Here is a 26276-nt window from a genome sequence, read left to right as displayed (position 1 = left end):
TGTTTAAAAAAAATCCCCTTTTCTTTTAATTAACACTTAAAAATAGATAACATCAAACACAGAGTAGTAATCATACAATAGTAATCAAGAGCTGCGTTGCACAGTATTTATTGGAATAAACTCTGACACCTAAAAGGAAAACGTACAAAAGGAGAAAAGGAAAATGGGACGTGTTTTTGGAGAGCTGCCACATCTTTCTCACAAATATAAAAACCACGCTGGAATAATGGACTGTCCTGGTCTGGCCGAGTTTTCCACAGTTATTTGCCCTTATTTGCCCTTCTTGCCTTTGCCCTTCTTGCCCTTGCTACCCTTCTTGCCCTTCCCCCTCATGGCCTTGCGGACACGGTGGCCCCTCCAGTAAGCCTGGATAATGGTGGCGGCACAGCTCTTCTTTTCCAGCTCTTTCTGCTCCTCCTCCCTCCTCTCCTCGGCCAAACGCCGCTCCTCCTGGATCTGACTGAACTCCTGCTCCAGGACAGCATACGCCTCTTCTAGCTCTCTCAGCTCCTCCTTCTCCTCCTCATAGACCCTTGTCATGTCCTCCAGCTCAAACTGGGAGGGAGCAGACAACACAGAGAGAGAGATAGAGAGGGGGGTGGGGATTTAATAAGCATCACTAAAATCATATTATTAATTGCTGTTACTCAGTGGAAGATTTGTTATGATTTTTTAGGGTTAGTCTACCTGTTTCTCTCCCATATCAGCATCATACTTCTGGATCCAGTTCTCTATTTCTGTCTCCACTTTATATTTTTTCTGCCAGGAGGGGAGGAGAACAACATTGAAAAAAGTTATATTTCGCACTGCAGGATCTACTGCATGCATAGAGAATACTTATCAAAATGTTTTAGATAAGGGGGCTAGGGCTCTATTTCTGGGATCTCCCACCTTGCGGAGCGAAGTCTCTACCTCGCGGTTCTCAGAAATCAGGTTGTTAAGCTGAACTCTCAGCTGATTGGCTTCCTGCTGCATGCGGGCCCGCCTCCCCTCTGAGGTCTTAGCGTCTGATTGGTTCTGCTTGTCGGCATCCTGCTGTGTCCGCAACACAAAGTCCTCAGAGATCTTCTCCATCTGGTGCAGAGAGCTCTTCAACTTCCTGATCCCCTCAATTTTCTTAGAGGTCTTAGAGAGCAGGGGGTAGGGGGGCGGGGAGAGAGTGTAGAAGAGAGCGGGAGACGACAGTGAGAGAGAAAGATAGAGAGAGCAGCAGAGAAAGTAGAGAGATTACATTTTGGAGAACTGAGCTAGAATTATCATGGGTAAAATTTTTCAAGGTCTAAACTCTGGTGTAATAACAACAGTAGTATAACGACAATGATAACTGTATCGGCACCTCAGCATCTCTGTCTTTGATGGCGGCAGCGGCTTCCGCCTCCAGTGTAGCAACCAGCTCCATGTTGTTGCCATGGCGCAGCGAAACCTCCTGCATGTAGCGTGTTCTTCGACGTTCCTCGGCCGGGCTTGTCAGCAGTTTCTCTAACAGCACCCCCCGCAACTCCTGCAGCCCCCCTACCAGCCCTCGCACCTCTTCACTCACCCCCTGCCCCCCTCCCTCTGCCTCACTACTCAGGGTACGGGTTGCGGCTGGATGAGCTCTCAGCAGTCTGAGCACGTTCCTCAGTGAGCTGGGGATGGCCCTTTCTAACTCTGCTCTCGCTCTCTCCCCTGCCTCCCCCTCAACCAGCTTCTGCCCCAGGCCCACCAGCCTCTCTCCAAGGTGCTGTTGCTCCTGTAAGGCCCCCTCCAACTCCAACCCCACAGACAGCCTTCCCAGGAGGGCCAGCACAGCCGGCAGCATGGCTACCGTCTCCACCCTGGCGATGCAGTCTTCCAGCACCCCTGCGAAGCGCTGCGTCTCCAATGATGACAGCTTCTTCCGTGAAGGGTCCAGGATCTTTAGGAGGTCCTCCCTGAGCACTTTGGCCTGGGGCTGTGGACTGGGTTGGGGACTGGAGCACATCATTTGGGGGCTAACATCCTCCAGGGGCTGTATGGCCACCTCTGCAGACATACTGCCATAGACAGGGGGGAATATTATTAAATAATAAAACATCATGCCCAAATCAACACTATAACATCGGTCAATTCAGCATCACAAACACATTTACCACTAACGTTAGGGCAATATTACGATTTGCTAACTAGGTTAACAGTTGCCTAATGTGTAGTGTAGTTTACTTTTAGATATAAGGTACTTACTTAACGTTAGCTACAAAAAGATACAGATTCCATGCGTATAAAACACTTTATAAAGAAAACATAACGTTAGGCCTAAAGAAAAACAACATACCTCCTCTGAACTTAAACAGCACTTAAATAAAGCAAATCGAATCGCACCAGACACATTATTGGCAGCAGCATAGAAAAGAACATCACATCGATGTTGATAGTTTACAATACAGTTGCTAAGAGACCAAAGATGTGGGGTGGGGGGAGGGGCCATTCGCGTCAACGAAGAGCTGAAATAAATTAGCATACATAAATAATGGTCATGATGTTGTAATTTAGGCTCATTAGCTTGTTATATTACAACATGATTACTAAAGTCCGATTTAATGCGGCCGGTCTGATTGATAAACTTGAATTTCAAGCTCAACTTTTGTTTTGAAAAACAAGGATTACCTTTAGCGCTGTATTATAATTTAAAGTGAACGCTACAGCCAGAGAGATGTTCAATCGCACCAAACATTTCTGTGAAAAACCCATCGGTAAAACCTTGAGTTCCTAATTTTTGTATTCGTTTCGCGCTGTTGCAGGTAGGTGCACTTGATTCAGAAAACTATAGGCCTACTTCTGGCCAATCAGATAACTCAGATTACCGTGTCTACACAGTTTCCTCGCACAAGGGACTGTAAAAAAAAAGCCACGAACGCACAACAAATGTAATAATGTGAGATTTCAAAACGTTTAAAACCAGGACTAGAGAGAGACTCAACGAATACAGCAGATCTGCTGTTTTTATGAGTAAGTTCATGTATAAGTTGTTATTCAGCACTGTCAACACTTTGTTTAATAGTTTTATAAGCCATAATATGCACATGTTTCGTTAAGCTTTCATTGTTATTTTTGCGCCCGGTGTCTTTTATAATATCGAGGAATATTTCACTTTCTCTGGTCGTAGGAGTAACAACATGAATTTGTGAACGAGGTAGAAGTAATTCAGTGCGACTTAAAGATCATACCCTTTTTATCAATTTTCGTCTAAAATGACATACCCAAATCTAACTGCCTGTAGCCCAGGACCTGAAGCAAGGATATGCCTAATTCTGGATACTATTTGAAAGGGAACACTTTGTTTGAAACACTAAATTTGTGGAAATGTGATCTTAATGTAGGAGAGTATAACATATTAGATCTGGTAAAAGATAATACAAACTAGAAAACATGTGTTCCAGAGACAGCAGGGGTTCAAACTGTAGAACCCAGTTCCTACATTTGAATATAAAAATGTATTTTATCAAACAAAACAAAACCTTTTATCTCTGTGACCCTCAGGATGACAAATCAGAGCAAGATTACTGAATGTAAGTACATGATTTACCTTCAGAGGTGAATGTATCAAACCATTTGCTGTGATAAAAGGGTTTTGTTGTTGTGCACTATCCTCAAACAATAGCATGGTATTTTTTTCACCGTAATAGCTACATTATATTGGACAGTGCAGTTAGATTAACAATAATTTAAACATTCTGCCGATATAAGACATGTCTATGTCCTGGAAAGTTGGCTGTTACTTAAAACGTCACTATGCATAGTCACTTTAATAACTCTACCTACTACCTCAACTAACCTGTTGAGGTAGTTGACTCTTTACCGGTACCCCCCTGTATATAGTCTCGCTATTGTTATTTTACTGTTGCTCTTTAATTACTTGTTACTTTTATTTCTTATTCTTATCCATATTTTGTAAAACTGCATTGTTGGTTAGGGGCTCGTAAGTAAGCATTTCACTGTAACGTCTACACCTGTTGTATTTGGAGCATATTACTAATTTGATTTGATTAGCGCACGTTAGTAACAGCCGTCCTGGTTTAGGGACACCGATCCCATAGAGGTTAACCTATTAAAAACAGTTCTGTAGCAAGGAGGTTTGTACAGTAGGCTATAGGCCCAATACATTATCACTGCATATTGGATAATCTTGAATTACCCTGTCAATGTTGTTCTTCTCAGACCATTTTGAAATGATTTTAAGTATACGATCACACTTCTAATAGATCATTTGTTGTATTACTTGTGAGGCACAGCTGAGTGATCATAATACATTGTTTAATTTTTTTACTGAACTGATGGTCAGTCTGAGGGGAACGGAGGATCCCTCCATCCCCGGTGAGGTCCCTCCTCTCTCCATCCCTCCACTGAGAAAACAGGATACAGTCTTCCAGCTGATGGCGAAACTTAATGTTGCATAGGCTTATGTTTTTTAAGTCATGTTCAAAAACAGTCTGAGCTGTAGATTTCGGCTTGCATTTTCACTCAGAAAGTGACCTTGACTCAGAAAAGGTTGGTGACCACTGTATTAGAGAAAGGAGGAGATAGTAGTCTGTATTAGAGAAAGGAGGAGATAGTAATCTGTATTAGAGAAAGGAGGAGATAGTAATCCCTTTGGTCAATGAGCGGAGGATAATGCCTATAGAGATTTCAGTGCCCACAGAAATGTTTTCTGAATTCCATACTTTAGGATATTTTTACACTTTTAATGTACAAATGTAATCATTGAATTCATACATTTAAATTGTATATTGAATTCAGTTTTCAAATAAAATTTCAATTGAATTGAATATTCAAGTTCAATATTTATATATTCCGTTTCGTTGTTATATTTATTTATTTCACCTTTATTTGTTGTCTGTGTATCAAGTTTACAAACTATCAATTCAAGTTGATCCAAGTTTCATATATTCAACTTCTCAGATTCCGTTTTCAAATGAAGTTCTCTAAATTGAGATTCAAAACAAGAGACATCATCCAGGTTGCCAAAGATGGTCTATTATATTGACAAGATAGTCACGTGACCGCTCTAACAATGGAACTACATGTCCTCAAAGATGGAAGACAGATTTGTCTAGAAGGGATATATATACACTACATGACAAAAATTTTGTAGACGCCTGCTCATCGAACATATCATTCCAAAATGATAGGCTTTAATATGGAGTTGGCTCTCCCTTTGCTGCTATAACAGCCTCCACTCTCCTGGGAAGGCTTTCCACTAGATGTTGGAACATTGCTATGGGGACTTCCATTCAGCCACAAGAGCATTAGTGAGGTCGGGCACTGATGTTGGGTGTTTAGGCCTGGCTCGGGGTCGGTGTTCCAATTTGATGGAGTTGAGGTCAGGGCTCTATGCAGGCCAGTCAAGTTCTTCCACACCGATCTTGAAAAAACTATTTCTGTATGGACCTCGCTTTGGACATTGTTATGCTGAAACAGGAAAGGACCTTCCCCAAATTGTTGCCACAAAGTTGGAGGTACAGAATCATCTAGAATGTCATTGTACGCATTCGGGCAGGTAGTGTTCTCCTGGCATCCGCTAAACCCAGATTAGTCCGTAAATGGTGATCCTAGGCTCGTGTGCGGCTGCTTGGCCATGGAAACCCATTTCATGAAGCTCCCTACAAACAGCTTTTGTGCTGACGTTGCTTCCAGAGGCTGTTTGGAACTCAGTAGTGAGTGTTGCAACCGAGGACAGACGATTTATATTCGCTACATGCTTCAGCACTCGGCTGTCCTGTTCTGTGAGCTTGTGTGGCCTACCAGTTTGTGGCTGAGTCGGTGTTGCTCCTAGACGTTTCCATTTCATAATAACAGCACTTACAGTTGACCAGGACAGCTCTAGCAGGGCAGAAATTTGATGAACTGACTTGTTGGAAAGGTGGCATCCTATGACGGTGCCACATTGAAAGTCACTGAGCTCTTCAGTCAAGCCATTCTACTGCCTGTCACGTTCTGACCATAGTTCTTGTGTGTTGTGCTTGTTTTAGTGTTGGTCAGGACGTGAGCTGGGTGGGCATTCTATGTTGTGTGTCTAGTTTGTCTGTTTCTATGTTTGGCCTAATATGGTTCTCAATCAGAGGCAGATGTTTTGTGTTGTCTCTGATTGGGAATCATATATAGGTGGCTTGTTTTGTGTTGGGATTTTGTGGGTGGTTGTTTCCTGTCTCTGTGTTTTCTCTGCACCAGCTAGGACTGTATCGGTTTGCCACTTTTTGTGTTCTCTGTTTAATCGTTTAATTAAACATGTTGAGCACTGGCTACGCTGCGTGTTGGTCCGATCCGTGCTACACCTCCTCTTCTCTTGAAGAGAAGGAAGGCTGCCGTTACAGAACCACCCACCAAACTCGGACCAAGCAGCTTAGCAACGGGCAGCAGCAACAGCAGCAGCAGCGGCCCACTACACAGGACTCCTGGACATGGGAGGAAATTTTGGAGGGTAAAGGACACTGGGCTAACATTGGAGAATATCGCCGCTCTCGTGAAGAGATGGAGGCAGCTAAAGCCCAGGAGCGGTGGTATGAGGAGGCAGCACGGAAGCGTGGCTGGAAGCCCGAGAAGAAACCCCAAAAATGTATTGGGGGGTGGGTAAGAGGAGTGTGGCGAAGTCAGGTAGGAAACCTGCGCCCACTTCCTGTGCTTACCGTGGAGAGCGGGAGTACGGGCAGGCACCGTGTTATGTGGAAAAGCGCACGGTGTCTCCTGTACGTGTGCTTAGCCCGGTCCGGTACATTCCAGCTCCACGTTTCGGCCGGGCTAGAGTGGGCATCGAGCCAGGTGCCATGAAGCCGGCTCAACACATCTGGTCTCCAGTGCGTCTCCTCGGGCCGGTGTACATGGCACCAGCCTTACGTATGGTGTCCCCGGTTCGCCAACACAGCCCAGTGCAGGTTATTCCACCTCCCCGCATTGGCCTGGCTACGGGGAGCATTAAACCAGGTAAGGTTGGGCAGGCTCGGTGCTTAAGAGCTCCTGTACGCCTTCACGGTCCGGTATATCCGGCGCCACCTTCCCGCCCCAGCCCAGTACCACCAGTGCCTACACCACTCACCAGGCTTCCTGTGCGTCTCCAGAACTCTGTTCCTCCTCCACACACTCTCCCTATGGTGCGTGTCTCCAGCCCAGTACCTCCAGTTCCGGCACCACGCACCAAGCCTCCTGTGCGTCTCCAGAGCCCTGTACGCACTGTCCCTTCTCCCCGCACTCGCCCTGAGGTGCGTGCCCTCAGCCCGGTACCACCAGTGCCGGTACCACGCACCAGGCCTATAGTGCGCCTCGAGAGTCCAGTGTGCCCTGTTCCTTCTCCCCGCACTAGCCTTGAGGTGCGTGTCTCCAGTCCGGTACCACCAGTTCCGGCACCACGCACCAGGCCTACTGTGCGCCTCAGCAGGTCAGAGTCGGCCATCTGTCCAATGCCGCCTGCACTGTCCGCCTGCCCAGCGCCGTCTGAGCTGCCTGCCTGCCCAGCGTCGTCTGAGCTGCCTGCCTGCCCAGCGCCATCTGAGCCGCCCGTCTGTCCCGAGCCGTCAGAGCCGCCCGTCTGTCCCGAGCCGTCAGAGCCGCCCGTCTGTCCCGAGCCGTCAGAGCCGCCCGTCTGTCCCGAGCCGTCAGAGCCGCCCGTCTGTCCCGAGCCGTCAGAGCCGCCTGTCTGTCCCGAGCCGTCAGAGCCGCCCGTCAGTCAGGAGCCGCTAGAGCCGCCCGCCAGTCAGGAGCTGCTAGAGCCGCCCGCCAGTCAGGAGCCGTCAGAGCCGCCCGCCAGTCAGGAGCAGTCAGAGCCGCCCACCAGTCAGGAGCCGTCAGAGCCGCCCGCCAGTCAGGAGCCGTCAGAGCCGCCCGCCAGTCAGGAGCCGCCAGAGCCACCCGCCAGTCAGGAGCCGCCAGAGCCGCCCGCCAGTAATGAGCTGCCCGCCAGTCATGAGCTGCCTTCCAGTCATGAGCTGCCCTCCAGTCATGAGCTGCCCTCCAGTCATGAGCTGCCCTCCAGTCATGAGCTGCCCTCCAGTCCGGAGCTGCCCCTCAGTCCGGAGCTGCCATTAGTCCGGAGCTGCCTCTCTGTCCTGAGCTACCTCTCTGTCCTGAGCTACCTCTCTGTCCTGAGCTACCTCTCTGTCCTGACCTACCTCTCTGTTCTGAGCTACCTCTCTGTCCTGAGCTGTCTCCTCAATTTAGTGGGGACCTTGGTGAAGATTGATAGGCCAAGGTCGGGGGCGAGGGTCGCCACTCAAAGGACGCTAAGGAGGGGGACAAAGACAATGGTGGAGTGGTGGCCTCATCCTGCGCCGGAGCCGCCACCGCGGACAGATGCCCACCCAGACCCTCCCCTTGAGTTTTAGGGGGTGCGTTCGGAGTCCGCACCTCAGGAGGGGGTACTGTCACGTTCTGACCATAGTTCTTGTGTGGTGTGCTTGTTTTAGTGTTGGTCAGGACGTGAGCTGGGTGGGCATTCTATGTTGTGTGTCTAGTTTGTCTGTTTCTATGTTTGGCCTAATATGGTTCTCAATCAGAGGCAGATGTTTTGTGTTGTCTCTGATTGGGAATCATATATAGGTGGCTTGTATTGTGTTGGGATTTTGTGGGTGGTTGTTTCCTGTCTCTGTGTTTTCTCTGCAACAGCGAGGACTGTATCGGTTTGCCACTTTTTGTTATTTTGTATTTATAAGTGTTCTCTGTTTAATCGTTTAATTAAAGATGTTGAGCACTGGCTACGCTGCGTGTTGGTCCAATCCCTGCTACACCTCCTCTTCTCTTGAAGAGAAGGAAGGCTGCCGTTACACTGCCAATGTTTGTCTATGGAGATTGCATGGCTGTGTGCTCAGTTTTATACATCTGTCAGCAACAGGGTGTGGCTGAAATACCCGAATCCACTTATATGAAGGGGTGTCCACATACTTTTTCATATACAGTGTAGCTTTTGTGAAAATTTACTTTTCGTAGCAGGTTTAGGAGAACTTACGCAGCAGGTTAGGATAACTACCGTAGCAGGTTAGGATAATTAGGTTAAGGTAAGGATTAGATAAAATGCACCATTTTTTTAATGTGAATTTCTTCTTTTTCATTGGCTGATTGCTCCCAACTCATAGGAATCCCCACGCACTTGACAACTTTAAAATGGTGGAAGCCCTCAATGGCAAACTCCCATGTTAAAATGAGTTATATCCATGTTGAGTCCTCTATCTCTGTGACAAGAGGCACAACTCAGATATTTGAAAAAATATTTAACCTTTATTTAAGATGTAAAGTAGTTTTTTTCAAAGTTACGGAAATAACAACATGTGTGTCCGGTAATATTAGAGCATTAGTAACAACCTTAACCCTTATGACACTTCTATTCGATCAAATAAGCCGCACGCAGCAAATGAGCAATTCAATATTTTTGTTGACCAAATTCGACACTATCACTGACCTCCATAAAAAATGTCCTCACTTGTTGGGCTTATTTTTGTGGCCAGAATTTAGTCGGGATTAAACTTTTCCCTTCGCCTATTCCTCTCTGAGGTTGCTCATTACTGGACCTGTCGGCCATGACTTTTAAAAGCGCATGGTGCCTACCACTGTTCCATACTGCATGGTGAAACGCTTGCTCTTGGATCGCCTTATCTTCGCCCCTGCGTTCCTGCTGCTTTTCTTCTTTGTTATGAACATCCAAGCGGTTAGTCACCTGCTCCATTATCTACTCTCCTGCACTATACACCTGACTAACTCTCACAGCTTAGATATAACACAGTGTCATAGTGCAATGTAACAGTCCCATATCAAACTTGGTATTACACTGTGTAGTTCAAACTTTAAGCAGGGACTGCTTATTAGTTTGTCAGTTTAGGTTGGCCCTATGAAATTATGCAGTACTACTCAGACAGTTAATTTCCATTAGTGGTTCATTAATTACATTCTAATCCATACTATTGCCAAGCCTGTACATTCCTTTTCATCCATTCTAATGCTATTTTAGGGTAAGAGGTGGGAAGACTTCCAGAGCAAAGTGAATAGTAGTTATTGGCCTGCCTTGAAGATGAACTGGAAAGTGTGGACCCCCTTCCAGTTCATCAACATCAACTATGTGTCTGTAGAGGTGAGCAGTTCTCACTGGCTTTTCTTTTATGCATTCATCTGGAATGTAGTGGTGCTCTGTTACCAATCTGTGTTGTTGTGTTTTCAGTTTCGAGTGCTGTTTGCCAACATGGTGGCCTTATTTTGGTATGCTTACCTTGCGTCTGTGAGGAAGTGAAGACTCCCAAGATCTTCTCCCTGATTACTGAATGTAGAGGGCACAGGGTGTGCCTCTGCAGAACGTTACAAGGACAGGCCTGTGAATGCCAGTGCAGCAAGCTGGTACAACCAGGCAAATTAACTGGGGGTGGTTTGTAGGACTTCAGTCACACAATACACAAGGTACTGCACTACTACACTAATGTCTTAGGTCTCTCTTTATGTGGTGTTGTGGTGTCTCGCTTGTCGTGATGTGTGTTTTGTCCTATATTTTTATTTTATTTTGAATTTTGAATCCCCTGTCCCCGCAGGAGGCCTTTTGCCTTCTGGTAGGCCGTCATTGTAAATAAGAATTTGTTCTTAACTGACTTGCCTAGTTAAATAAAGGCAAAATGAAAAAATACAAATAAATGAAATCCTAATACATCCAATGTGTTGCTCACATGCAAAATAACTTATAACTGAAATGTTCAATCTTAAAAGTTAATTCTTGAATAAATTGAAATACTTGAGTATTCTCCTATGGGCCAAGGTCTATTTTGGTTTGAACAATAGTAAATACAAAAAATTGGGGATAATTTAAGACGAAGCAAAGCAAATGTGCTGTAGGAAATAAATAACAGTAACTGTTTCAATCTTGAAGGCAACTCATTTAACACCATATGAATATGCAATGTTAAGATTGTAATCAAACCACAACATATTGTGTATATTGCTGACAAGGCCAACCTGTAGTTTCCTTATGTAGACTTGTTTTAGTTTGAGTCTCAACTCAACTGTAAATGTGACTGCTGTCTCTATCAGGTCAAATAAGCGAGCAACAGCACATCGGACTGAAACCGGCAAATAATTTTACATGCTGATGTACAGTATTTGTTTTAACCCTATTTTATAAATGAAAACAAGAACCAGTCCAGTATCCAGTATCTATCATGTTGCTTTATCTTTTTTTACGAGTTGGAGCCATAATAACGATAGTAGACTGCTTGAGTTTTATACTTGTTTATTACTTGATTACAATCTAATTTAACATACAGTTAGCCTATATCAGCAATGCTTAATTTAAAGTTCACAATTGAATAAAAATGTTATATAACAATGATCATTTCTGGACTAGATGTTTCTCTATAGACATGGAATGCTTATTAAAAAAACTGGTGACCTGTGGTTTCAGGTCGATACTGGGTGTCTTCAGCCTCCCCTTAGACGGAGCGTCAGGTGAATAGTGCTTAGATTTCTGACACCATAGTCTTCCAGTTTCTTGCCATCATCGAGCTGCTTGCCCTCATGAATCAGCCTCTGTTGGTTGGCTGGGACTCCCTCCTTGTTTTGGACCTTGGCTTTGAACTGGGTTACAGTCTCACCTGACACCACCTCATATGTGTGCGTCTGGCCCTTTTCATTTTTCAGGAACACCTGGATATGAGTGGGTTCTGTAATCAGCACCATCACTTTAGATCCTGAATGCAGGCCATAGTCACTCAACGTTTTTGAATCATCGCTGAGACTGATGTTGTTCCCATTGACACCTGACAGCCTCTGCCTTTCCATGGCCACTCCAAAGTGTTGGTTGATCAGACTCTTGAGCGACCCCAGAGTGGTGTGTGGCTGAACCGTCAGGGGATGTGAGTCCCCATTCAAAAGTGTTATAGTGAGTTCCATGATAGATATCTGAAAGAGGATTTCATGTATTATTTATTTGGCCTTACAATAGCATAGCTCAATTGAATGATTTAGTCTAGTAACACTTTACTTAAAGCCTGCTGGTATAATGCTTTATAACTTGTTAAAAGCATGTATGATCCTTTATAATGTCTTATAATAAGGGTTACAATATGTCATGTCTCATCTCTATCAACATTTCAGCTGACTCATGGCTGGTATTTAGTGAGATTCATTAAGAGATGATTGAAAGATATAAGGGAGTCATTATAACTTGTATATTTACCGACAGGCTTTAATTAAGCTTGACCATTTAATCAGACGATTGTAATACCTGACATAATATAAGATCATTTAGTTGATAAGCTATTAAGCTTTTTTTTATCCAGCACATTTCTGTATGGCAGGCCTATTGTAGCCTTATGATGTAAAAAAATGATTTACCTTTTCAGTAGATAGGCCTATTATTTTGAACTCTTGCAAGTTGAAAGATGATGACAGCTCTGTCACCGTCTGCAGCTGAGCCGGGTATATAACAGCTGATAAACCCCGCCCCTCAAACTAAGGTTCGTTTTCCCCTCTGCCTCTTTGCCCCTTTCGGTTTCTATTCTCAGTTAATAATAATGATGTAGGCAACTGTTGTTGGCAGAAAGTTGAGTGCAATAAATGATTTGTATGTTATTGTTCAGTTAAGACTTAGAATAGATTACTAGCCTACTACTAACCCCATGAAATACAGTAGCCCAATGACAACTTGGTCCAAATGTTTCTACACATTACACAAAAATTCACAAAGATCATTCTAGATCATTCCCAATCAATCACACACAGATATGTCAGTGTTGTAACTTTGACTATGGATATTCCAGGTATTACTGGAATAATTAATTTATATAATTTATTGTAATTAATTTGGTTATCCTATCCAAATTAATCAAACGTGAGGAACCATTCAGTTTTATATAGAGATCCCTTTAATTAACTCTATCGTAGTTATCATTAACCACCGTACCAATCCTATATCAACAACAGTCTTAATTAACAGTCAGTTACTATGTTCTCATTCTGAAAGTCGTCGAGCTCAAAAATTCAAGGACCCAATCACTTGTAAATGAACTCAAGGCCACAGATAATATATTTTTACGGTTTTATTTACAAGACTAAATAAATTGGAAAATTAGGTAGTTGACAGAGTAAGGCAGTGTATAAGCTAACAAAATACAACACAGTTGTTGAGGTTTGAATCTCCACTCTACATGAATTTACGTACTTGAACTCAGCAAATACAACAAACAGTACATACATTCACCAGACTTTTGAGGACAAGACGGTCTTATCAACTGAAGGAAAATATAAGAGGGTTCACCAAATCTGCACCACCGTGAAATTACACCCTGTCACGTCTTCTCCCGCTCTCCCCTCGCCTGGCGCTAAAGGCTCGCCTGGCGCTAAAGGCTCGCCTGGCGCTAAAGTTCCCCAGCTCTGTTCCCCGCTGCTGCATTGTATTGTTTTTGTCTTTAGTATTTGTTTGCTGACGCTGTTCCTGTCTCGTTCCATGTCCGAGTTCATTAAATGTTTTACGCCCCGTACCTGCTTCGTCTCTCCAGCGTCATCGCATGTGACACACCCGGAGTCGCCAGTGGCTAGGCTTTCAGTTCGCATCCGAATGTGGCCAATTCAGCAACAGTATTCATCATGATATGTAATTAAGACTAACAGTCTTACAATAATCAGTTAGTGCGTGGGTAAAATACCGGGGAAGCAAAGCCAGGGGGGAAAAGCCATATTACAACCTATGTAGTGATGTGATAAGTGCGTTGTTTGCTCTGTAACCTGTTAGTTCATATGCCTTGACACCGTGATATATACAGTTGAAGTCTGAAGTTTACATACACTTAGGTTGGAGTCATTAAAACTCGTTTTTCAACCACTCCACACATTTCTTGTTAACAAACTATAGTTTTGGCAAGTCGGTTAGGACATCTACTTTGTGCATGACACAAGTTTTCCAACAATTGTTTACAGACTGATTATTTCACTTAGAATTCACTGTATCACAATTCCAGTGGGTCAGAAGTTTACATACACTAAGTTGACTGTGCCTTGAAACATCTTGGAAAATTCCAGAAAATGTCTTGGTCTTAGAAGCTTCTGATAGGCTAATTGACATCATTTGATTCAATTGGAGGTGTACCTGTGGGTGTATTTCAAGGCCTACCTTCAAACTCAGTGCCTCTTTGCTTGACATCATGGGAAAATCAAAAGAAATCAGCAAAGACCTCTGAAAAAGATTTGTAGACATCCACATGTCTGGTTCATCCTTGGGAGCAATTTCCAAATGCCTGCAGGTACCACGTTCATCTGTACAAACAATAGTACGAAAGTATAAACACCATGGGACCACTCAGCTGTCATACCGCTCAGGAAGGAGACGCGTTCTGTCTCCTTGAAATGAATGTACTTTGGTGCGAAAAGTGCAAATCAATCCCAGAACAACAGCAAAGGACCTTGTGAAGATGCTGGAGGAAACAGGTACAAAAGTATCTATTACCACAGTAAAACGAGTCCTATATCGACATAACCTGAAAGGCCGCTCAGCAAGGAAGAAGCCACTGCTCCAAAACCGCCATAAAAAAGCCAAACTACGGTTTACAACTGCACATGGGGACAAAGATCGTACTTTTTGGAGAAATGTCCTCTGATCGGATGAAACAAAAATAGAACTGTTTGGCCATAATGACCATCGTCATGTTTGGAGGAAAAAGGGGGATGCTTGCAAGCCAAAGAACACCATCCCAACCGCGAAGCAAGGGGTGGCAGCATTATGTTGTGGGGTGCTTTGCTGCAGGAGGGACTGGTGCACTTCACAAAATAGATGGCATCATGAAGGAGGATAATTATATGGATATATTGAACCAGTGTCTCAAGACATCAGTCAGGAAGTTAAAGCTTGGTCGCAAATGGGTCTTCCAAATGGACATGACCCCAAGCATACTTCCAAAGTTGTGGCAAAATGGCTCAAGGACAACAAAGTCAAGGTATTGGAGTGGCCATCACAAAGCCCTGACCTCAATCCTATAGAAAATGTGTGTGTAGAACTGAAAAAGCGTGTGCGAGCAAGGAGGCCTACAAACCTGACTCAGTTACACCAGCTTTATCAGGAGGAATGGGCCAAAATTCACCCAACTTATTGTGGGAAGCTTGTGGAAGGCTACCCAAAACTTTTGACTCAAGTTAAACAATTTAAAGGCAATGCTACCAAATACTAATTGAGTGTATGTAAACTTCTTACCCACTGGGAATGTGATAAATAAAGGCTGAAATAAATCATTCTCTCTACTATTATTCTAGCATTTCACATTCTTAAAATAAAGTGGTGATCCTAACTAACTAAAACAGGGAATTTTTACTCAGATTAAATGTTAGGAATTGTGAAAAACTGAGTTTAAAGGTATTTGGCTCAGGTGTATGTAAACTTCTGACTTCAACTGTGTATATATATATATGTCACGTTCCTGACCTTATTTCCTTTGTTTAGTCTTTGTTTAGGTTTGTCTTATTGGCCTGATATGGTTCTCAATCAGAGGCAGGTGTTTTACGTTGTCTCTGATTGGGAACCATATTAAGGTAGCCTGTTTTCACTGTTGGTTTGTGGGTGATTGTTCCTGTTCTTGCGTTCATCTGTTTTTGTGTTCTCTAGTTCGGGACTGTAGCTTCGTTGGGTTTTCGTCTGTTTATTGTTTTGTTCGTATTGAAGAAGTATTCTAATAAATATGGATACATACCACGCTGCGCTTTGGTCCTCCTCTCCTTCTACCGACGGAAGCCGTTACAATATATATATATACAGTGGGGAGAACAAGTATTTGATAGACTTACGATTTTGCAGGTTTTCCTACTTACAAAGCATGTAGAGGTCTGTCATTTTTTATCATAGGTACACTTCAACTGTGAGAGACGGAATCTAAAACAAAAATCCAGAAAATCACATTGTATGATTTTTAAGTAATTAATTTGCATTTTATTGCATGACATAAGTATTTGATCACCTACCAACCAGTAAGAATTCCAGCTCTCACAGAGAAGCCCTCCTGTTCTCCACTCATTACCTGTATTAACTGCACCTGTTTGAACTCTTTACCTGTATAAAAGACACCTGTCCACACACTCAATCAAACAGACTCCAACCTCTCCACAATGGCCAAGACCAGAGAGCTGTGTAAGGACATCATGGATAAAATTGTAGACCTGCACAAGGCTTTCCACCACAGGATTATGCCATCATGGTAACTAATTTTCAACATAGACCAACCTTGTATAAACTATATTGAATTTGTACCTTTGAAACAATATCAGATCTTCAATGTTATATTGACTATCAGGAAAAAAAAACAATAGGCTGGGCAGCACCTCCTACTGGTGAGTTAATCTATCTACAGCTCTCCATTTGGTCTCCCATGCAGGGTTTTAAACAAGCCCTGCTAAGCTTTGATATTTGTTACCGACTACTACCAATGTGTTATTGTGAGGATGATTATTGAGAGATATCTTCATTTATTAACTTCTATTTATTCAGGGTAGCCTTTATAACTAAATCGATTCACTGTTACTATCGAAATCATTCCAAAGTGTAGGTTTAACAGAGCAAATTAAATATAACCATACTTTATAAGTCGTATATCATCAATGAGACTATTTAGGCCTACAGGTGTTTCTATAGTGCCTATAGAAAGTCTACTCCCCTTTCCTATTTTTTCACATTTTGTTGCGTTACAAAGGGAATTTGAAATAGATTGAATTGCATGTTTTGTCATTGATCAGAGAATTCACATTTTTGTAAACTAATAAATATCCTATCATGGAAAGTAATGTACAGTTTTTATGCCTTTAGTTTTCCATGTGGACCAATTTATCGGATAATTCTGAAAAGCTATCTCAAGGATTGTGTTTTAAGGGAGTGATATTGTTTAAAAAAATGTTTTTATAACCCTTATTTTACCAGGTAAGTTGACTGAGAACACATTCTCATTTAGAGCAACAACCTGGGGTATAGTTACGGGGAAAGGAGGGGGATGAATGAACCAATTGGAAGCTGAGGATGATTAGTTGGCCATGATGGTATGAGGGGCAGATTGTGAATTTTGCCAGGATACCAGGGTTAATACCCCTGCTTTTCCGATAAGTGCCATGGGATCTTTAGTGACCACAGAGAATCAGGCCACCCGTTTATGATCCCGTCAAAAAGACAGCACCCAACACAGGGCAATGTCTCCAATCACTACCCTGTGGCATTGGGATATTTTTTAGAGCAGAGGAAAGAGTGCCTCCTACTGATCCTCCAATACCACTTCCAGCAGCATCTGGTCTCCTATCCAGGGACTGACAAGGACCAACCCTGCTTAGCTTCAGAGGTAAGCTAGCAGTGGAATGCAGTGGGATAGAATGAATTTAATTTTCTTCCATGCTGTTATAGTGTTCTTAACTATGAAGCTGTTTATGTTTTTAGCTTTATCCTTTGACAATAGACACGTAAAAAGATTCTGGGGATGAGCATGCACATCTTCAATATATACCCATTGTTGCTCTTTAGTACATTTAACTATATGTCACAAGTAAAAGCCTTGGGTGGCGAGTTGATACAATCGGAAGGTTAAAACCCTCAGACTTAGGAAGATGTAAAGCTTTCCTTTTCATTCTATGAGTTTTATTTGCCCATATAAAGTCTGTTATACTAGTATACTTTCTTAAAGAATGTCTTCGGTGGAGTAATTGGTATTACTGAGAATAAGTATACAGCTTTCGGAGCCATGCCAATCTGAAGAGGTTTATTCTACCAGTTAGATTTATAGGAAGATTGTTTCATTTAATTAGGTCTGCTTTCATATTGTTGAGTAAGGCGATGAAGCTATATTAAAATATTTATTTGTCGTCACTTATTAAGCATCCTAAGCCTTTGATATTTTTTGTAGTCCACTTAAAGGATTGCTCTAGATCGTTATTCTTTTATTTTTTCCTTTTTCTATTATTGTTTTTTTCACTTATATTTTATATCCTGAATAAAGTATTCTGAAAATATTTTTAGCAGGGGGGGGGCATTGAGTATTCAATATTGGTCATGTATATCAGGAGATTGTCTGCAAATAAGTTTAGTTTATATTCATGTTTACCAATACTGATACCTCGTTATATGGGTCCTGTCTAATTCTTTCTGCAAGCGGTTCAATTGCCAGTGCAAACCGAAGTGGTAAGAGAGGACATCCGTGTCTTGTTCACCTTTCTGAATTTGTGTATATTTTAGCTTTAGGACATGAGATATTTGTATTAAATGAATTATTTCAGTCCGAAAGTTGAAAACTTCCAAAGTTTTGAATAAAAAAGGCCATTCAAGATGGTCGAAAGCCTTTTTGGCATCAACAACCGTTATTGATAAATCTCAATCTTATTTTTTAGCACATTGTATTAAACTGAAACATGTTTTTGTTTGTAAATGTCTAGTTTGAATAAACCCTGTTTGATTAATATGTATCAAGTCTGGTAAAGCTTTTGCCATTCTATTGCTTATAAGCATTGTTATTATTTTATTAACACAATTTCTGTCACACCCTGATCTGTTTCACCTGTCTTGTACTTGTCTCCACCACCCACCAGGTGTCTCCCATTTTTCCTCGTTATCTCCTGTGTATTTATACCTGTGTTTTCTGTTTGTCTGTTGCCAGTTCATCTTGTCTGGTCTGATCGTACCAGCGTTTTTCCTGTTCTCAAGTTTTGTTTCCAGTCTTCCGGTTCTTACCTTTCTGCCTGTCCTGACCCTGACTGCCGTTCTGTACCTGCCTGACTCTGACCTGGATTACTGGTTTTAATACAACTGAAATAACTGTTTGATACATGGAACTAGGAAACACTGAATTTAGTGACGTGTTGTAATTTGTGTAAATAGGGGCGCTACTTTGTCCCAAATGTTAAATAGAATTCTATTGGAAAGTTGTCCATTCCTGGTCCTTTTCTCCACTAAATGTTTTATTAACAGTGTCATGTATTTCTTTTTGGGTGATGTTTTTAGTGATTGTTTTTTGTCTGCTGATAATTGTTTCAGGGTTGTTGAGTATAAGAAGCCTGTAAGATCAGTCTCGCTGTTTAATTCTGATTTCTATAGATTTTCAGAGAAGCTTTTAAAATTGTCATTAATTGGTTAGTGTTTCTATTTAACACACTTGTTTCTTTATCTTTTCAGACTATAACTGGTTTGGCGTGTATTCGTTTTGTGAGGGCTGCAAGATGTTTACTTGCCATTAAGCAGTATGCTTTATTTGAGTTTAACCTGTAGTTGTTGGCTCTCTTCAAAAGTAAAAGATCATATTCCTGCTTAAGTTCATGTAACGGCGGCCTTCCCTCTCTTCACTAGAAGAGGGGGTGAAACAGGGATCGGACCAACACGCAGCGTAGCCAGTGCTCAACATGTTTAATTAACAACAGCTACTGTGAACACTAAACAAATACAAAATAACAAAAGTGGCAAACCGATACAGACCTATCTGGTGCAGACCACAAACACAGAGACAGGAAACAACCACCCACAATCCCCAACACAAAACAAGCCACCTATATATGATTCTCAATCAGGGACAACGATTGACAGCTGCCTCTGATTGAGAACCATATTAGGCTGGACACAGAAACAGACAAACTAGACACACAACATAGAATGCCCACCCAGCTCACGTCCTGACCAACACTAAACAAGCAAAACACATAAGAACTATGGTCAGGACGTGACAGTTCAGAAATTGTATTTTCTTCTTTACCTTTTTAAAGACAATTTTTTATGGGCTTTTTCAAAGATAGAGACTCAAATTAAATAAAAATACATCACTAACTCAGATTTAACTTTTGCAGAGTATGATACAATTCCCTAAAGCATTTAAAAGCCTCCCAAATTATATCAGAGGTCGGCTTTTTACTATCCTCTATGTTGATATTTGTAATGGTAAAGTTTATTTTTTCATTTATGTATTTAATACATTTTGAAGATGTGCTCTGTTCATTCTCCATATTCTGTCGCAAAATTATTTTCTATTGGTGTAATTAAGCATGATACCGGAGAATGATCCGATATCACTATGTCATGGATTTTTTTTTAAGCCACTCTCATTTGCAACAGTTGGTCTAATGATTACACCCTAGATCAACTAGCAGGCAAGAGTGTGCAAGGGTGGTATTGAATGTGTCACTGTCTGTCAATGTGTCACTGTCTGTCACCTCAAATTTTTCTCTTGACATGTGTGAACCGACGTCGTAAACTTTCATTCATAGGCGAGGTTGTAGCAACCTCATGATGGGTATAGGGAAAAATTGAGTATCATGTAGTAGCCTAAACCTATTGATGTTACATTGAACTGGGTGAATGGAGTATGAATGACAGTCATCCAATATGCTGCAATAGAAACACAGCCATGCTCATGAAAAAAAAGTGTCCTCCCTCATCTTAAACGGCACCGACTGCGACAGTGTCTGATGCCCTCCCAGTTACCCCATCCCAATCCCGCAGATGGGGCCCCTCTCCACTCTCATCAATAACCAACAGTGAATCTTAGCTATAATGACAAACAAGGAATAATAATAACTCAATATCCTTTCCTAATCTGTACAGAATAAAATGACGTGGTATAGTCAAATTCTTCCTTTTCTCTCTCCAAAGATAACCCTTCCCTCCATCTCCCCCTCCCAGTTTTCTCCCCCTTTACCTCAAGCCAAGCTTGTCCCAACCTGCCATCCTTTCCCACCCTTACCCATCCAAGCTAAACGTGTCCCACTCTCTCATCCTTGCCCACCCAAGCCAAGCTTATCACCAACTCCCATTCTTGCCATTCCTTACCCACCCAGGCAAAGTTTATCTCAACCTCCCATCTTTTCCCATCCTCCCTTCTCTAAGGACCTGATTCAATCAGATCCACTTTAGCTGACATCCGCATTGTGGTGGTTTTGGCAGTGTCAGAGGTGGAACTACGTTACAGGTGTCAAATACACAAGCAGCTCAGAGTTCTGACTAGGTGGAATACAGCTATGACCGGAAGTGCGTTTTTCATAGCAGGTTAGGAGAACTCACGCAGCAGGTTAGGAGAATTAACGTAGCAGGTTAGGAGAATTAGGTTAAGGTTGTGGCCAATGGAATGGGTGGAGTAAAAGGCCAGTAACACTGCATTATTCAGTACCCAATGAAATGACACCATATATACATTCTACAGACTCTACGGAGTATTCCCTACAATACCTTTACTACGGCACCTGGAATAATTTTTGCTCTATAAGCCAATATCTATTTCATATACAATTATTTGCATTGGGAGCATTTATTTGCAAATGTCACTTAAATATGAATCATTGTGAATGTTTAGACAATTATTTTTCATATAACATGAATAACTACAGATTATTGACACTTTCTACTATTAGGAAGGGATCATAATTTACAGAATGGTTACCTGGAGGAAAATGGGGGAGGGCCATACTTTTCAATTACAGTCAAGGGGAGGGTTAAGTACACTACATGACCAAAAGTATGTGGACACCTGCTCGTTGCACATCTCATTCCAAAATCATGGGCATTGATATAAAGTCGTCCCCCCTTTGCTGCTATAACAGCCTCAACTCATCTGGGAAGGCTTTCCACTAGATGTTGGAACATTACTGCGGGGACTTGATTCCATTCAGCCAAAAGTGCATTAGTGTGGTTGGGCACTGATGTTGGGTGATTAGGCCTGGCTCACAGTTGGAGTTCCAATTCATCCCAAAGGTGTTCGATGGGGTTGAGGTCAGGGCTCTGTGTGGGCCAGTCAAGTTCTTCCACACCGATTTCGACAAACCATTTCTGTATGGACCTCACTTTGTGCATGGGGGTATTCTCATGCTGAAACAGGAAACGGCCTTCCCCAAACTGTTGCCACCAAGTTGGAAGTACAGAATCGTCTAGAATGTCATTTCATGCTGTAGCGTTAACATTTTCCTTCATTGGAACTAACGGTCGCCCGAACCATGAGAAACAGCCCCAACTATTGTTCCAGGTAGCGTTCTCCTGGCATCAACCAAACCCAGATTTGTCCATCGGACTGCCGTATGGTGAACTGTGATTCATCACTCCAGAGAACGTGTTTCCACTTCTCCAGAGTCCAATGGCGGCAAACTTTACACCACTCCATGCTTGGCATTGTGCATGGTGATCTTAGGCTTGTGTGCGGCTGCTTGGCCATGGAAAGCCATTTCATGAAGTCCCTGAGGAACAGTTATTGTGCTGAAGCTGCTTCCAGAGGCAGTTTGGAACTCGGTAGTGAGTGCTGCAACCGAGGACAGACCATTTTTTTGCGCTGAGCCTTTGTTGCTCCTAGATTTTTTTCCACTTCACAATAACAGCACTTACAGTTGACCGGGGCAACTCTAGCAGGGCATAAATTTAACTGACTTGTTGGAAAGGTGGCATCCTATAAAGGTGCCACGTTGAAAGTCACTGAGCTCTTCAGTAAGGACATTCTACTGCTAATGTTTTTTCCATGGAGATTGCAATGCTGTGTATTCGATTTTATACACCTGTCAGCAACGGTGTGGCTGAAATAGACGAATCCACTCATTTAAAGGGGTGTCCACATACTTACTGTATATAGATGTATTTTTAAAATCGAGTCCAGAGGAGGGTAATGTAATTTGTAGTTGATTAAATGTCAATATTTATATTTTTTTAATGAATTGCTTATTAGGCTATATTGATTTGTGCCATCTCTTATTCTCCACTGGGCATGCAATATCAAGTGCGCATTTAGGCAATTTAGCGTGGTCTCAAATCAAATGATCCATAATCTATAGGCTACGAAGTGCGTGCTATGAGAAGCACAGAACAAAGTTATATTTCTAAGATAGCTGCTGGGATGTTGATCAACATTTTTTTTTGAGTGCTGCTTAACCAATTGTTGTGCTGTGTAGGGCTACGGTGGCAGTTCAGGAGGAGAGTCCAAGGTTTCTTCCAAAAATAATTGTTGATTAGGTCTAGCCCCCAAAAATGCATTGTCTTGCGTGCGTACGAGCCTATAGCCTATGTTCTGTTCAGTTTGAGGAGAGCGCGAAGATGAGGAGGAACGGAGGACAACTTTGATAGCTTGCTACTACTATAAGTGATTTTACTAAAAACAATATGCTTCTTGCCCATTATGTATTTATTGGAGTTATTGACCTAACAATAAACCAGATTCGAGTAATTTACATTGTGGTGCTGGAACTTGAAGCAGCAGCTGCGGCAAAATCAATCGGAAATGGACAGCTCATGGTGCTGAAAGTAGGCAAAATCAAGTAGGCATAATTCATTTCAATTTCTTTATTTTAAATAGCCTACCTCTGTGTCAGTGAAGAGTTGTTAAGTTCAAACCAAGACTCAAATTGAGGGGGGATGAGAGGGTATGCCACAGGTCAATCTTTTATTGGAGAAAATGGCAAAAGGCATAGGCCTAGTTTAAGATTTTGAAGAAAATAAAACGGATCCGATTTTATAAAGTCATCTATAACAGCGCTTTATGCTGTAAAATAAGTGACTCCGATGCATATGGGGATATCATTGCTTCGTTTCTTTGACATTCAGATTTTGACTTTGCTTGGGAAGTAATCTAATTATGTCACTACCAATTAGCCTAATTAAGCTATTGACTTTATGTACAATAGAATATGTTTAAACCCAGACAGCTTTCAGGGAAACACTTGCCACCGACTTTGTTTATTATTAACAACAATAAAAAATTCAGGCGTTCAAATCAAATTTTATTTGTCACATATACATGGTTAGCATATGTTAATGCGAGTGTAGCGAAATGCTTGTGCTTCTAGTTCCCGACAATGCAGTAATATCTAACAAGTAATCTAACAAATTCACAACAACTACCTTATACACACAAATGTAAGGGATGAATAAGAATATGTACATATAAATATATGGATGGCCGTGCGGCATAGGCAAGATAAAGTAGATGGTATAGAGCACTATATATAAATGAGATGAGTGATGTAGTATATATAAACATTATTAAAGTGGCGTTATTTAAAGTCACTAATGATAGGGAGAGTTTTGGTAAAATAGGGAGGTCCATCCATTTTCATTTCAGAGATCAGATTTTTCTACATGAAACCCTTATTATTAATAACGTTCACTACCTCACACCGGGGACTTTTAATTTGAGCATTTCAGAAATTCCGTGAACCGGAAGTACTTTTTGTGTTGATGACGAGATGCAGCTCGCATAAATTAGTATTTGAAAATATTTCTTATTTAGTTTGACTTTGGATACGAAACTTAGTCGATGGTGGTGCCAATACAATGCTTAAGTGTCATGGTTTACATAACTCCATCAACAGTCGTCAATCCTAGTTTAGTGGAGTTAACGTTAGTTACCTGGAAAGTTAGTTATCCAGTTAGCTAACTAGCTAGCTAAATGTGTCAATATGCTAACGTTATCTGAAGATAGCTAGCTAAAAGACAGAAGCTAGCTAACTAGGTATGGCGTGTATATTTTGACCATAGCGTTAGCCAGTAACTAAGGCTAGCCTAGCTAGAAGGAATTATCAGATACTAACGGTAGGTAGCTGGGACTTTTTGTAGTTTTACTAGCTAACTAAATTGCTTTCCCTTGTGGATTTAATCTCTACGGCCGGGAGAATGGAGGATACCGATGATGACGTGCCCCTCATCCTGACCTGGGATGATGCGAACAGCGGTCTGTTGAGTGAGGAGACAGAGAGGGGAGACGAGAGTAAGTTTTTGTTGACATCCCCATTTTACTGCGTAGGTAGCTAGCAAGGATAGCTGACCCATCTAGCTAGATAACAAGAGTGACTGCAGCCAATGACATTGAAATTACATTTAGCACAGCCTCTTCATAATGGGTATCATACTTTTTAGGTTTTGCCTTTGATCGGTTTGTAATTTTTGTGGAGTCATCATAATGATGCTCATTAGCTAACATGCATACTTTTCCGTTAGGTCCTCTAATTCTATTCTTTCTAATGTTCCACATAGATCAGATTAGGCCTGCGGAAAAAATATGAGTGTATTGTCTTGGTGACCTGGCCTGTTTGGGGTTTGTTGGTTGTTTATTGACATTGATAACTCAACTATCATGATGATTCAATAAGTGTTTACAAATGTCCTGAACTTTCTGAACTTCAAGGACTTTTTATTACTTCATTGTTCTTTGTTTACTGGTCTAGTAGTTTATGATGAATAGGTTATGAGTGAATTAGGTTCTACGAAAGTCTGTTTTCAAACTTGAAAGAACAGCTTTTAGGAATTCATGTTAAGATTTTCGGCATTTCTCTAAATAGTGCAATAAAAAAACAGGCTATATAATCTGTTCAAGAGATGTATCAATTGATCACGTGATACCTCTTATGACCACACCAAACAACTTCTGCAAAGAACCACTGCCAAATTAATCTAATGTGGAAAAATGAATGAACAAAGGAGTACAGAAACAAATGTATCTTCTACTTTAACAGCCACTGTCGTTGAAGATAAGAGGGTGTAACCCTTCCATAGAGACTCACCAGAGAGGCAGCTCCTCTGCAGGCTGACAATAGGGTTTGGCTGAGGAAGGTTTTGTTGTTAGCGGGTATGGTAGTTGGGGAGCGCTGGCTCACTGCTCTTTCGCTTTAAATTAAAAGAAAGAGGTCTCCCCATAACCCAGAGATCACGTGTGTGTTGTGTGTCTCCACTTCAGTAATCCTGTATTCTTTGTACCTCTCACACACTGCAAACTGCCTCTGATACATGCAGGAAACTGCAGCCTCAGCAGAGTGGCCCCCTGCGCCCCGCTGCCCCCCTCCCGAAGCACACGCAGGGCAGTGTGTGTCTTTCTAAGCCCCCCCGGCCCTCTCTGGTTCTGTGGGCCAGAGAGAGAGAATGTGTGTGTGTGTGTGTGTGTGTGTGTGAGAGAGAGAGTGAGCTCTCGGTTTCCCCTCCTTTGGAAGTGGACAGGAAAAGTACGGGTGTTTTTCCAGGATATCTGGAGCGGGCAGAGCAGTGACTTCCCTGAGGCCTGGGAGAAGAAGGGGAGGCGAAGATTGTTCCACAGGTGGCGGAGAGCAGGACACAGCAAAGGAAGGCCTGCTCTAAAACACACAGCCTGGAGCAGACCTTCACTCAGGCTCTGGCTCACGACAGGACATGATTCAGCTGCTGACTTTGTTGTTGTGATTTAGACCGCTTGGAGGAGCCACCATGGAGCAAAGAGGATTTCTGTAGTATTTTCCTGTTAGCCCGGAGGACTGACCAGAACTGCCCTGTGTGTGTTTGTATGGGCATGGGGAGCCATAGGCAGACACGGGGCCTGAACTCAGTGAGTTGTTGACAGGAGCTCCAACATTTTATTTCTCTGAAAAACAAA

At 42.3% G+C, this 26276-nt stretch overlaps 4 protein-coding genes across 9 annotated transcripts in view; 2 read left to right on the top strand and 2 right to left on the bottom strand.

The window, feature by feature from the left end:
• Window positions 1-2: 2 nt before the first annotated feature.
• On the bottom strand, window positions 3-25520 carry iqcd (IQ motif containing D). Of its 3 annotated transcripts, none has more exons than XM_055887146.1 (5): window positions 25438-25520; window positions 1337-2015; window positions 892-1125; window positions 688-759; window positions 3-555 (listed from the first exon to the last, which is right to left on the bottom strand). In XM_055887146.1, exons 2-5 carry the CDS (start codon window positions 2012-2014, stop codon window positions 271-273), a joined length of 1269 nt encoding a protein of 422 aa, XP_055743121.1. In that variant the 5' UTR covers window position 2015; window positions 25438-25520; the 3' UTR covers window positions 3-270. The 3 variants fall into 3 exon arrangements, with proteins under 3 accessions (XP_055743121.1, XP_055743120.1, XP_055743117.1); XM_055887145.1 differs by lacking the exon at window positions 25438-25520 and adding an exon at window positions 2203-3837; XM_055887142.1 differs by lacking the exon at window positions 25438-25520 and adding an exon at window positions 2294-3836.
• Window positions 9521-10341, top strand: LOC129826428 (peroxisomal membrane protein 2-like). The gene is made up of 3 exons (XM_055887150.1): window positions 9521-9646; window positions 9947-10066; window positions 10154-10341. The coding sequence occupies exons 1-3, from the start codon at window positions 9536-9538 to the stop codon at window positions 10220-10222; spliced, it is 300 nt and encodes a 99-aa protein (XP_055743125.1). The 5' UTR covers window positions 9521-9535; the 3' UTR covers window positions 10223-10341.
• LOC129826427 (polyubiquitin-like) lies at window positions 11190-25519 on the bottom strand. Of its 2 annotated transcripts, none has more exons than XM_055887149.1 (2): window positions 25438-25519; window positions 11190-11874 (listed from the first exon to the last, which is right to left on the bottom strand). In XM_055887149.1, the coding sequence occupies exon 2, from the start codon at window positions 11863-11865 to the stop codon at window positions 11395-11397; it is 471 nt and encodes a 156-aa protein (XP_055743124.1). In that variant the 5' UTR covers window positions 11866-11874; window positions 25438-25519; the 3' UTR covers window positions 11190-11394. The 2 variants fall into 2 exon arrangements, with proteins under 2 accessions (XP_055743124.1, XP_055743123.1); XM_055887148.1 differs by lacking the exon at window positions 25438-25519 and adding an exon at window positions 12310-12398.
• The window catches only part of tpcn1 (two pore segment channel 1), a 35260-nt gene continuing 33078 nt past the window's right edge, over window positions 24095-26276 (top strand). For 2 of the 3 annotated variants that reach the window (XM_055887129.1, XM_055887131.1), the window contains exon 1: window positions 24096-24644. In XM_055887129.1, the coding sequence (XP_055743104.1) occupies window positions 24551-24644 (94 nt within the window). In that variant the 5' untranslated portion in view covers window positions 24096-24550. Of the gene's footprint in view, window positions 24645-26276 lie in introns of all 3 variants that reach the window. The other variant, XM_055887132.1, reaches the window with a different exon arrangement.

This window comes from Salvelinus fontinalis, chromosome 28 (assembly GCF_029448725.1).
Source record: "Salvelinus fontinalis isolate EN_2023a chromosome 28, ASM2944872v1, whole genome shotgun sequence".
NCBI classification, from domain to species: domain Eukaryota; kingdom Metazoa; phylum Chordata; class Actinopteri; order Salmoniformes; family Salmonidae; genus Salvelinus; species Salvelinus fontinalis.
The sequence above is the reverse complement of the archived record's forward strand: the minus strand, read 5'-3'. Positions and strand labels throughout refer to the sequence as shown.

Bases quoted from the DNA above. Each gene is read 5' to 3' on its own strand.
- LOC129826428 (XM_055887150.1), top strand. From the start codon at position 9,536: ATGGTGCCTACCACTGTTCCATACTGCATGGTGAAACGCTTGCTCTTG. The intron at 9,647-9,946 runs GTTAGTCACCTG...ATGCTATTTTAG, and splicing joins TTGTTATGAACATCCAAGCG to GGTAAGAGGTGGGAAGACTT. The intron at 10,067-10,153 runs GTGAGCAGTTCT...TTGTGTTTTCAG, and splicing joins TCAACTATGTGTCTGTAGAG to TTTCGAGTGCTGTTTGCCAA.
- LOC129826427 (XM_055887149.1), bottom strand. From the start codon at position 11,865: ATGGAACTCACTATAACACTTTTGAATGGGGACTCACATCCCCTGACG.
- iqcd (XM_055887146.1), bottom strand. From the start codon at position 2,014: ATGTCTGCAGAGGTGGCCATACAGCCCCTGGAGGATGTTAGCCCCCAA. The intron at 760-891 runs GTGGGAGATCCC...CCCTCCTGGCAG, and splicing joins TAGAGACTTCGCTCCGCAAG to AAAAAATATAAAGTGGAGAC. The intron at 556-687 runs GTAGACTAACCC...GCTCCCTCCCAG, and splicing joins CTGATATGGGAGAGAAACAG to TTTGAGCTGGAGGACATGAC.